Source organism: Sinohyriopsis cumingii, chromosome 17 (assembly GCF_028554795.1).
Source record: "Sinohyriopsis cumingii isolate HCF-2022 chromosome 17, ASM2855479v2, whole genome shotgun sequence".
NCBI classification, from domain to species: domain Eukaryota; kingdom Metazoa; phylum Mollusca; class Bivalvia; order Unionida; family Unionidae; genus Sinohyriopsis; species Sinohyriopsis cumingii.
Genome location: NC_142977.1, coordinates 19,214,240 through 19,227,915, shown reverse-complemented (window position 1 = coordinate 19,227,915; position 13,676 = coordinate 19,214,240). Strand labels below are relative to the sequence as shown.

Sequence of the window (13,676 nt, the reverse complement as noted above, 5' to 3'; positions counted from 1 at the left end):
ACTATATTTCAGTGACTGCATAACATGTATCACGTAGCATGTTTGGGAAAAGTTTGACTTCGATATGATGATGTCGTCGTTAACAATGAATATTTTAGCATTATTTCAGTCGATTAGAGAATAGAAAATATTCGTTGGTTTTGATTTTTCAAGCAATAACGTATCCTTTCCCTGTCCACAACGAGTCTTTGCAATGCTACCAACCATTGTTTTGTTCCTTTCGCAACTTCCAGGTCAGCTCTACCTCGAATGTGTGTCGATAGCAGTTATTCGGACAAAATCGGCTGTTTACGAAACAAGGATGGACCGAACTGTTGCTAATGTGTAGAACTTTTTTTCTCATCCGTACTGGGTGACTCCTACGGCAAATCAAATTTTTGAAATAACAGAGGTGGTCCTAGATGATTCTAAATTTTCTTCTTTTTTTATTTGGGGGAGCAAAGAAAGACTTCGCCAACAAAATGTAAAAATTTTTCAGGAAGTTATTGCACCGACATACATTAGGGGGATATTTTTGTGTCACAAGAATAGCAGAGGTGATCAAAATGACTTGTCATGATACTTTGAAAGTGCTTATAATTAACTCCAATATTGTCTCATTCATGCATGTAGCACGTTAATCTTGCATTGTATAGACACACTCACTACCATTACTTTCTTTATACAGTGGAATTTTGTATGCACGTCCAAATAAATCTCATTACAAGTTAATATTAGCGGGAAGAAACATTTGAAATACAATAAATAGATACAAAGAGATTTCTTTTTACAAATAATAGCAGCTTCACTTTTTATTTGGTGGTAAATTCCTAGTTATTTGCAAGAATGCAACAGAATACCCATCTACCTTACCCATTGATTGATGAAGATACATACGACAGTGTTCAGCATATCGGATTCAAATCGGGATCTTGGACAAATGTAAGAAGAATCGATATGGAGAATGACCAATTTTAGTAACATGCTATGAGCTATCTAGACAGGGGTCGGTTACATTATAATGCATTAATACTGCCGCATGATGATTCTAAAAAGGGTATTATTTGGCATTTGATTACTCAGTAACAGTGTTGAACAGAGACGATTTTGATGGATGGTGTGAACATTGTCTGGTGAGAAAGAAAACCCGATCGCTCATGAGATTTCACAAAATGTAATATAGAAGTGACTTTGGCAGCGTAACGCTGTCAAGGTTGTAATAAAACGAAAAGAGAATGGGTAGTACTGAATAAATGTAACAGAATTTTGTCACTGTCAAGTTCAGACTATCTCTGTCTTTCTTCCTTCGAAAGAGTCTTAAAGGCAGGTAATTCTCTCTTACAGGATGATGCTTTCACATTTGTCTAGGTTATACGCTGTGTATATTAAAGAAACGGAAAGACAGTCGCCATCTTGCATCCCTTCGTATCGGCAGATACATCTCCCGTACAGGGTACTGCTTCCATATTGTTCTCGGCCATATCCATCGAGTAAATTAAATCTGGATATCTCCTGTCGTCCATGAAACAAATCCATCATATTTTATTAATAAATGAACATGATAGCTATGCGTCCTTTCAGCTGAGGCTAATTGCAGAAAAACGTTGACATTTGCACGGGATTCTCCACCTCTGATTGGCATGAAGGAATAATTATAAATTGCTTTAGAAACCACATTTCCTATAAAGGTCCTAGAATTTTACGGATGGTAAATTTTTACAAAGATTAGGAAATTTAATGATGATGTACTTCCTGAGAAACTAATCGGACTAATTGATGGAATAATGTTTATATAACGAAACTGCACCGTACATATTAAGAATTGTATATCTTACACTTATAAGCTTTATTATATTTCTAACTGACATTTTTTTTGGTTTTGCAGTCTATATGTATTTATCTAGGACATCTACTTGTAAATTGAACGCTGACGAATAAAACACATAACAACAACAAGTATGTTACTATGTACATTTATTTATAAAGAAAGAAATAATTGGTAACGAAAGATAAATTATTGCTTAATATTGATATTTTTTATATCCATCTAGAAAATGTAATTATTACATATTGCTCTCTTTATTTAGTCTTGTAATTATTTATCAAAAATAAAACGTAAGTGCTCACTATTAGAGTATTTGTAGATAAATATGGAAAATTAAATTAGAATCATTTACGACTATCTTTATTAAATGGAAAGGAGAGAAAGTTTGGGAAAAAAGAAACACAATATTATGACGTGGCAAATTTGGTATAAAATAAATTTCTTGCACAAATTTTAAGTATATTTTGTTTCTTCTAAGTGCTAAGTTACCCTTACAATTACAAATTTTGAATTTATATATATTATTCACCATCAGCTATAAATACTCGATTTATATATAGTGTTCAACATCGTATGAATCCTACTAATCAGTAATGCCGGCATTATAATCTAACCGTTTTAATTTTTAACTAACTTATCCCGCATTTGTAAAACAAACTAGAATTTTCCGAGATTTCATTTTATCTAATAAAGAAAACGTCTTGAAGGTTCATGTTGGTTCATGACTGCTGAGCTTATTTTTCATAAATGCATTGACGTCAGCTGCATTTATTCACATTTTTAGAATTCAACACCTCATGTATCGCCTCTGATTACGTCATCGCACGCGATAGATATGATAAACACACTTAATTTTAAAGACAACTTTATGACAATATAAACTACACGAAACACCCTTTAAAATGAAGAAAATAAATTGGTAACGTTTTCGGATGCCATTTCAGACACATATAGTCCTATGTCAGTTTATTTCAGAATACAAAATATGCTTATGTACAATGAAATTTGCAGACCAAAAACAAATACCGCTACATGTATCAACATAATTTGTAATTTTCAGCTCGGAGAGTAAACATCCATCTGTCACATAATGGTGTGGTGTCGAGAAATCATGATTATATATTCTCTCAACAAAAAATAAATATAAAAAATAGGTCATTCAAGTATCTGTCTCTACATTTCCCTCCCTCTCACTCACAAAAACACACTCTCTTGCTCTCTCGATCTCGATCTCGACAAATAATGCAACCTTCAATTTGGAACAACTCTTTACTTTTCAGAAAAATTTGGTACACAGCGTAAGTGTATTGATAAGGAGGAACAGGTCATCCATCAGGGTCTATCAGCACAATTCAACATGTCTGCAGATAAATTAATCAACCAAAAAAGTGTCTCCGCCGATCCTTTCGACCCAGAGAAATATTTCGACACATTTTACAGCAACGTTGCATGGCATACGGAGGATGGAGATTCCATGAAATTCTTCCAGGATTGCCTTCATGAAGCATTTAAAAAAGGTACTCACCTTATGTTTGCCTCCATTTATATTCCCACATTATGCATTGCTTTTTCGATATGTGGTTTAAAACGAGCAGGGCTTGAGTTTAACTCGTACTCATAAATTCATGTTAATTGTGAAAAGTACTTGTTAGGGTTTACACTTTTGAATCAGTTTGCAAGCAATAAATTTTCCAATGCTATGCGGCAAACCATTTGTTTAACTCCTTAAAGTAAATAAAATTAGCAAAATAAACTCGAATAATTCTAAAACGTAGAATGAGGCATGTCCTGGAACTGATTCCATAGCTGTGAGACAAGATTTTCAAAATGTAGCCTTATACTGTGGTAGTACATGAACCTTCCCATAATGCACACTGTAATAGAGTTCAACCACACCATTTTCAAGGGGAAGCAGGATACATATTTCTTACCTAACCATTCCCTTTATGCACAAAAATGTACATATATCTCAGATGTTATCTTTTGTGCGTAAAATTCATTCACTAAGTTTATCCGATTGCTAGCTCTGATGGTATAATGTTTGCAGGATAGCCAATCAATTGTACACAGTTCTGCGACACATTATTCTGACCATCGCTTAAAAATTATATATATATAATCAGTTGTCTTTATTCTACTGATTACTCCTCACAAACTGTGTGACCCAGGTCTGCTAGTGCATTATGTGACAACGTATATCAGGAGCAGCAGGGAGGGCGAACCCTACAAACTTTAGAAGGTTCCAAATGTCGAAATAAGGTCTCCACAAGGAGGGGTTACAACTAGAAATAACGCCGACTACGTTTCAAAGGAACTCTCATAGAGATGAGCCTCTCTGGGAGGTCCTCCTGAGTTAGTCCGAATGTGGTTTCTGGTTGAAAACCAAATAATGGCCCTTCGATTACAAAAAATGAACCAACTCGTTGTCGTCGCCCTCCCTGCTGCTATGAATTAAAAATTGCTATGCCAAATAATGGTGCATTCGGAATCTTACACAGCTAGACTAGCTAGAGAGCGAGAAGAGGCACTTAAAAAATATATCCCCGTAAAAGATGAATTTAAGAAGAATGTGCAATCGCGGCAGGAAGCACAAGTTGAGTACGCAGCGGACACGGAACAGTTATTTAAGACCGTTACTGCGGATACTGGAGATGTTTTAACTGCCATTAGAGAGCCTAAAAAAGAACCGGGGGAAAACAAGAAAGTCTTATTCAGGTATTAAAAGAAACTGCTGAAAAAATATCTGCTGCTCAGCCTCAAACTGAAGGTGCTGTTGGAAAACCAAAAAAGGGAAAAAAGGGAATCAATTTTAGGAAGAAATTTACTGAAGCGGGTCTAGAAGAAATTCGAAGTTTTAAGATAAAAACTAAACAGGATATAGCCAAATTTTGGTGTGTTTGCTGCCGAAAGATTTAATTCCAGAGGTGATATTTTAGATCCCAAATATACTAAAGTAGATAGAGACACGTGGAATGACTGGTTGTATAAAATAAATCAAAATGATGATGATGATCATCATATATAGACAAAATAAGTACTAATTATAAAATTTATTCGCAGGGGACAGCAAATTATAATAGGGTGCAAAAAGAACAACAAGAGGAAGAGAAAGAACAAAAGTAAAGAGAAAAGGAACAAAAAAAGAACGACAAATAGCGCTTGCGCAAAAACGAAAATAGCTACATTTAATACGAGAACAAAAGCAAAAAGAAAGGTAACAGCGACAAAAAAAACGAGGGGAAAAACTTCTTGTTGTTCCGCATCATGATCCCTCCCCCTCCTATCAACTTCCTCCGCCACTGCAACAAATAGAACGACAAGAACCTCAACCAGACCCCGAGCCCAGGCCTCAATTCCAACATATCTTTAATCCCAACCAACCAGCGCAGGCTGCAGCCGCTCTTACCGAAGAAAGTCTTAATTATCTTCGTGGTATGAGCTGGGGTGAATTAGTCAATATTGCTGCACGGGGTTATGAGCCTGGACACATGAAACCTGGCTACTCAACAAAAACACCCAACAGCAGGTATGGTTTAGTATATGCTGCTTCTAGACAAAAAGATGCTCTCGCATCATTAAATCCCGAGTTTGCAAAATTTCTAGAAGATGTCAAAGCTGCTAAACAAAAACCTGACACCGGTGCTAAACAGCCTACAGAAAAAGATATTTTAGAAGATCTTGGCCTCGGTGCTACTGGCAGTGGTTTGGGGAGTGGTTTTATTCTCTGCCCTGATGACGTTTCGCGGTTAGATGTTCTCATAGGAGGAAAACGAGCTGGAAATAACTCAACATAAATAATTAATGAAGCAGCTGATATCTATCGGCGATTATTTCAAGGCGGTGTCATGGACACTAGTATATACCGAGAGCTTATCGATGAACTCGTTGATGATTACAGCGATTAAACAGTAGCAAATAACATAACATGGTCATATACAACAGTCACTGTACACCTGTGCAGGTCAGAGTAGTAAACTCACGATTACCAATCTATAGAGCAACCTACGGAGACGGACTTGGCAACTTGGTTCAGGGGTTATTTGCTGGGTTAGCACCAAAAGTTGGTCCTCTTGCAAAACATTTATCGATGAAAGCCATTAATGTTGTTGGTGAAAAAGCTCCTGGTGCAATTGTTAGTGCTGCTGGTAAGGCGCTCTCGGCAATCAAAGAAAGACTAGCACGGTTAATAAGACGAAAACCACCACCGGTGAAATTACCAAGCACTGAAATTATGCCCGCGGATAAGTCAAGCTGCAAATCAGAAACTTACAGCGTTGATAGATCAAGAATCTGACGCACAAAGAAATATAACAGCGAATTTGATAGCAGGAAGTGGACTTCGTGTGCAACAACGATAATCACCATTTGAAAAATAGGCAATTGTATAAGATGTTTAAACGCATATCCGACACAGCATTTGACATAGATGCGCCGGTCGAGCGAGAAAATTCAATGCGTGATTATCAATTTTATTCCTATGATGCAATCAAACCGGAACAACGGGGGCGTATCGAACTTCAAGTTCATGATACAAGTAGATATGTTCTGTCTTGTGAGGCGTTTATTGAAGTAGAAGGTGAACTTGTAAAGGCGGATAATACTGCATACGGTGCCAATGACCAGGTTGGTTTTGTCAATAATGGAATTATGGCATTGTTTAGTAGCGCCACCTACATGATTGATGGAAAAAATATCGAATCCATCCAGAATGATGTTGATGTTGCTACAACAATAATTGGTCTAGCAAGATATTCTGACGACTTTACAAGATCATCTGGGCCATCGATGATGTTACGCTAAAGATGTTTTCGACAGCGCCGATCATATTCAATATACTATGAGAATACCAAAAAAACCTCTAACGCTGCTCAAGACGCAGATGTGGAGTCGGTAGTTACGAGCGTTAGCAAGATTCACAACTTAGGATTTGCAACACGCCGGTCAATGTTAGATTCAGACAATAAAATCCGTTTTTCGTGTGCGATTCCACTAACTCACATCTTCGGATTTTGCAGAGATGTTAGAAAGGTCATCTTTGGAGCTAGACACACAGTTGTGCTTTTTAGAAAAAATGATGACAATGATGCGATCCGGCGAGGAGCTGGTGTTGTTGATGATAATCCTGGTACTGATGCTGCTCATGCTGGCAGAGTAAACATAAAAAACTTTCACTGTGGATGCCGTTATTAACTTCATCGGTCATGGAAGAGCCGCGATTACTTTCTTTTATGAATCAAGGTGGTAAATCATTGCTATCGTGGTTAACAGTGACTACAGACGCCATTCAAAGTTCCGTCAAAGGTTTATTTACTTGGCATATAGCATCACAGCAGGGTGTTTCTGCGCCACGACATATTTGTATTGCGCTTCAAGATAAAGCCCGATTAAATAACCAGAAACAATCTCATATGATATTTAACAAATTTGATGTTACCGATGTTTCGTTGAGGATAAACGGATAACAAGAACCATCCGAAGATATGTCATTAAAATTTGCAGATAATCATGTAGCGCGCGCATATCATCGCTGGCTGACATTCCTGGCGCGTAACATAAATATAGATACTGGAACGTTAATATCACAGCTTGATTTTACAAATCTGTACCCGATTTATTACTTTCCGCTGGAGCATCTTGATTTATCCAAGCAATATGTCGTTGATATACACTTCCGAGCTCATGTTAATGAGCCGCCAGCTGGTGGTGTTGACCCTGGTTACAGATCAATTGCAGTCATACTCAGTGACAAGGCAATGTTACTTGAAGGCATTAGTGGTCGAATGAGAGTCGTTGATGCACCCGTGGAAAACATGTAGACAATTAGATCAATCGCGTTTATTATAAAAATGTCATATAGTCACGTCAATGTCACTCTGACTCCTGGTCAGGCAAAAAAATTACAATTGAAAAACGCAAAGGCATGTGGGACAACGATAACACTAAAAATTGATTAAATTGTTAATGGTGGCCTAAGCAAGTTATCGCTGACTAAAACCCAGTTAAAACATTTTAATGAAGCAAAGCAAGCAAAAACCGGAGTTCAAACTTGACTTTGCTCCAAAAGCCATCAGCAACATGGTTAAAACCGGTGGTATATTTCCACTTCTCGCAGCAATACCAGCATTAATTGCTGCTGCTGCCCCAGCTTTTGCAAAAGCAGCCGCGTTAGGAGCTGTTGGAACCGCTGCTGGAATGGCTTTAAAGAAGCAACTGGAAAGGGATACTGAAAAAAGCGAGCGGGTCTAAGACTTCCAGGAACTCCGCCCTTTTGGTACGGAAAGGGTGTAAGACTTCCAGGAACTCCACCTTCATGGTACCCCAAACACGCTGAAAACACACAGTGTTTTACCGATGTCAAATTTTGATTTGCTCGATGCTGCTAAACAACTTAAAATAAAAAATTTCAGAGGTGTTTTTATGCGAGATCAATTACCACAACAACCGAATAATTCAGAAACTGGAATTATTAATCTCGATAACAGCGATGGTCCAGGAACTCATTGGGTTGCTTACGCGATACATCCAAGTGGAATTATCTATTTCGATTCGTACAGGTTAGCACCGCCAGTTGAATTTCTAAAATACGTGCAAAGCACTCCCATTCCAGTCTGGTAGTCAACACTACCAACACAAACACTAACCGATCCACCAATATGTGGCCGTGAAGTAATTAATGTGCTTGCAGCGTTATCAAAATCAACCAAACCACCCCACAAAGTCGTACACGAGTATACCGCGGGCCGATTTAACATTTTAGACAATCCCTAAAGAATAATGGTTGATATTTACGGAAGATCTCTCATCGAAACAAAGAAAAAAAATACTCGATATAGAGTTATCAAAATATACAACCCAAGATGAAATCGACAATCCGGGATAGACCAAGATGAGGTTGTTATTTTTCAGGACCGATACGGAAAATTAAAAACCATCAATATAAAATGGAATGACATAGTTCGCAGGGTTCTTGGAACTACCGCGGATAACAACCCCGTTTATACTGACAGCGAAACAAATCAGGGACTCAAGTATATCGTTTACAACCATCAGAGATCAAATCGCAGCAAGTGTGACTAATCGCCTAAAAAATACCGGTGACACAATGACAGGTGAATTCAACATGAACGGGAACAAAATAGTGGTTTTAAGAGATCCAACATCCGACGAAGATGCCGCAACGAAAAAGTACGTAGACGTTAACTACGGCGTCGTTGACTATAAATTATCCACGTTGCGGAACGAGTATGACGTTCACGTAAACGCGTTTGCAAATCTTCTTAGAAACTTTAGAAAAATTAATGAAACCGCAGAGGAATTCTTCTGCACTCCGCTCACCGTTGACGCAAAACTTTCTGATATCAAAACCAACATCGACACGATCAAACAAACACAGCAAGATATCGTAAGTGGGATTCCTGAGATCGTTAATAAAACCAATTTGATTAAAAAATCCCACCTGGAGTTACTCCCGGGCATATTATCAGCATAGTATACACGGTATCATCTGGATTTGCAACATGGTCTAAACAAAATAATACTATCAAATACACCGCAACAGCCACTGGAGTGTATAGGTTTTCTGTGTTCAGTGCTGCAAAATTTGAGATTTTCACATCATATCCCTGGCAACATTCCACCGACAGGTTTTCCGGGTTGTGACTATCATATTAAACAAGGGAACCGAAGAAGAGTTTATAATGGAAGCAGCCCATAAGAAATTAACCGCAACATCTTACTGGTGGTGTTTGGAATTTGTAGCTGAAACACCTCAATTGGTTACTGCGTAAGATAATAACTGGCATTGACAGCGTCAACAACAACATTAGATGCGCAGCAATATAGATACGATCAAGTACGCGAATGGCAATCAGAGTTAAAAAACCTCATCGACAAACACACAACGCGAGTAGAGAAATATAAGCGACGAGCAGTCATCCTGGATGCTATAGTATACTCAGTATCCGCGTTAGTTGCATCCATCGGAGTAGTATTATCAGCCTAACACCAGTAACAACTGCAATCGCAGTAACAATATGCGTTTCATCATCAGCGGCAATTGCAGGTGCCTTTAATATAATCGCGAAAAAAATATCCTCATGCACGATCACAAAATTGCACGATTATGTCATACAACTAAACACAGCAACAGCAGCATACTCAAAATTATCGTCGTTGATATCATCTTGCCTTAACGACGAAACAATATCAGATTCCGAATTCGCGCTAATGGTTAAGATATACGAAGACTGCAACCGCAATTTAAAAACGACAAAGATAAATAATGACAGAATTACTTCAACAGATAGCCGAAAATACAAGCCCCAAAAGAACTTCAATGATAACAGTAAGCTCGACTAAACCAGAATTTAGTATTAATTTTCCAACTGCGATTCCGGTGAAAGAAATCTCACTAGCACAATTACGAGTATATCACATTTGGCCCAATATCAGATCAAAATCATTTGGTGGATTACCAAAGAATAATTTGTTTGTGTCTGCACATAAAAATAAACAAGATGGCGTACCCGACTGGAACATCATTGGGTTACCAACCGGGCCTTATCAAATCGAAGAAATCAATGAGGAATTGCAACGTCGAATAAAAAATATCACAGGAAAAGAATCCAAAATAACAATAACTGTTCATGAACCAACGCTGTCTTCTGCATTTGAAATAAACTCTCCTTACTACGCCGTTGGCATATATCATCAGAGTTCGATCAGAACAGTGTTAAGATGGCCTGAAATACCACCACTGACACCTCCACCGTTACCAGAGCCCAAAAAGTCTGATTATGTCACAGACAATAAGTCATATCACGGAATTTTACCATTATACGAGGGTAATTTACTTCAGCTAAAAAGCGCAACGTTGGGTAGTGTATCAGAATTTCACAGTAAGGATAATATCAAATGGTTTTTTACTTATGAACGAGATCTCCAAAGAGGAACAGTTAAATACATGACTATACGCATAGATGAGATCAATGATTACTTCAAATTCATTGATAAGAGCATTCAAGACAACTACGGCGACAACGGCAACTTTTCCAAGAACATCTTTTTGATATAACTTTACGTAGCAAAATTATTAAACAAATTGAGATATTAAATCAGCTCGCATACGATATGGAATATTTTAACCAGCGATTAATTCAGGCGATAATCGATCATGTTGACGGCACATACAAATATAAGCAACAATTTCTAGACTTCTTTAGAATACCAGAGGCGAATCGACCGAATTTTAAACTTCCTTGGTATCATGCAGCTGAGCTAAGAAAATCTGTTAATGATATCATTGATTGATGAGTTCTTCCCTGACATACTCGCAGAATGGAGAAAAACACTACCACCAGCAACTATTCTCCGGCAAAATAATGGCTCGGAAGGACAGGCCGACATGTATCCCCCGAAATCGTAAATATAACCCCTGTGGTCGCGGTCAATATTGTGTGTGATGTCATTGATGGCAGCTACAGCACGGACATGACAGTATTAAATCAAGCCCAGCTCGGATTTGTGCTATATTCATTCACCCCGAAAGAACCACCTGGATTTCTGATTGTGCAAGAGCCGATCAATCCGGTCTATTTGCAGTGTCATAATCCACTGTTATCAATAATAAATTTCAAACTAACAGACCAATCACGCCACCTTCTGGATTTAAGGAATGAAATATTTAATATTAATTTACTTGTAAGATCCTAAGGATCTCATCCTAAAAATCTACGATTTTCAAGGATCTCATTCAAGAAAACAGTAAAAAAAAATAATTCTCCTGACAGTCAAGGTGGATATTTTTTTACTGTCGCTCAGAATAAGAAATTTATTTTTACTGAAAATCTGTCAACGCTCTCAATTCGGAAAGGTAATTAACTAGTCAAAATCATAAAAATGGTCCGATTTGTTAATTCGGAAAGGTAATTAACTAGTTAAAATCATGCCAATTCAACGTTTTTCAGTAAAAGCAAAAAAAAAATATATATATCTGCAAGAAATTTATTTTTTACTGACAGACCCTGATTTCTAATTAATCAAGCGAGTATTATATAATGTAACAGCATGTGAAGGTTTTCATACACGACAAGCAAATACTTGAAAACTACATAAAAAAAATATTTACACAGTTTCTAGTCAGCCCAGTTAACTTGGTTATTGATGTATACGGTAACGAGGATATTTTATTGACACAATCGCAGCTGGATAAACTACAGCAAGAACGTATTTCTATGGTCATGTGTGATAAAGATCAGATTCTATATTAAGCACACTCTTGCATTAAATCTGATCGACTAAGGGAAATATTATCTGTATCAGATTGATGCAGGTCAGATTGATACAGGTAAAAAAAAATATTATCTAACTCATCAGATTGGTACAAGAAAAAATGTTTTTTTTTTTACTTTCGATTTCATTTCCACGTAATTGTCTTTATTTCCAAGTATCCTTGATGAAATCAGCTTGATAAATTCACCTAACTTTCGATCGTTTCACAATCTGACATAATTTTTTTAACTGTTTTACACGAGTATGAATTACCTTCCTCTCTTCGTATTCTTGAGATAATGCTGATCTAATTTTTTCAATTGCACGAGACAACAAAACAAATTCATTTATTTGTGCTTCTTCTACCGTAGCTAGCAACTGATACATAACCGTTTGAATTTTTTTATAAATCTGTACTGAGCCGGCAAAATATACCGCCCTTCGCATTTAGCCTCATACAGTGTTTCAAAATCAGACATGATTTTTTCAGAATTTAGTTCATCAGATATATTAATTCCGTTTTCTTCTAATTTTTTAATAGCAGAAATTACATCATTGATATTTTCGTAATTCATTATAAGATAATTATATATTTAAAAGAAAAATATTTTAAACCAAAACTAAACTGTAGCCATGATGAGCGGTTATCATTTTCATGGGCCCTGCACTGGCCTATGTGTCTCCACTAGGTCCTTTCAGACTTTGTCTTGAGACTTTGTCTTATAGAGACCTTTCTTATGGCTTCTTGGCATCATCGTTTTGTTTTTGGCTGCATTCTTTCTGAATGTTTTGTTTTTGTGGGGCTAATGTGACTTAGAGCTTTATGCATCCACGGCTACTGTTTATTTTGGGGGCGCGTCACAAACATACCTCCAGCGAATTCTCTAAGCGAAAGTGAAATGAAATTTTGGAGTATTCAGAAGGCTGTCTGTGTATTGCATTCATGTACATACCCCCCCCAAGATCAAATCCCAGGGGTGAAAAACACCCCCCAAGATTTGACGTGGGAGAGAGATGTACATGAACGGCTTCGGCTGCCGCTCCCAATTATAAAACCATATAAATTGGTACCGTCGACAATATGCCTGTTACGAGACTCGAACCACTGGCATTAACAGAGTCGGGGACGACAGTCATCCAATCTACCACTGCACAATAGTCTAATCTAATGACATAGGATTTAAAAAATTATCATATAGGTAACTATTGACAGACAGTTAACGGTTTGCAGCTGAATTTAAGTTCTGAACTGGATTTTAATTCTAAACATTACCGTGAAAATAACACCTACCTGTACTAACAATTTTTGATTTTATCAAACGCGGAAGTGTTAATGCGAAAATAGACTGTTACGCAGTGTGTATACAATAAGACGGTTACGCCACGAACTGTATTGGCTGTACAAAAAATAACTGTATACAGTTCTGCCACGCTGGATAATATATTACCTGTAAAGATAATGACATTGTGTTGCACAATCTCAAGGAGTGTTGCGCAATCTCGGGGGAGGGAGTTGCATCATTGACTTTTACACAGTCGCTGCAGAGTTATCTCCTTTATCTGCATCTACATAAGAACATAAAATCCAGCTATTAAACTTGTA

The 13,676-nt window shown here is 37.3% G+C and overlaps 1 protein-coding gene across 4 annotated transcripts in view; it reads left to right on the top strand.

The window, feature by feature from the left end:
- Positions 1–13,676, top strand: part of LOC149777862 (indolethylamine N-methyltransferase-like) — a 57,635-nt gene that overhangs the window by 27,608 nt on the left and 16,351 nt on the right. For 3 of the 4 annotated variants that reach the window (XM_089938965.1, XM_089938966.1, XM_089938963.1), the window contains one exon: positions 3,085–3,321. In XM_089938965.1, coding sequence (XP_089795091.1) covers positions 3,162–3,321 — 160 coding nt within the window. In that variant the 5' untranslated portion in view covers positions 3,085–3,161. Of the gene's footprint in view, positions 1–1,323; positions 1,433–3,084; positions 3,322–13,676 lie in introns of all 4 variants that reach the window. The other variant, XM_089938967.1, reaches the window with a different exon arrangement.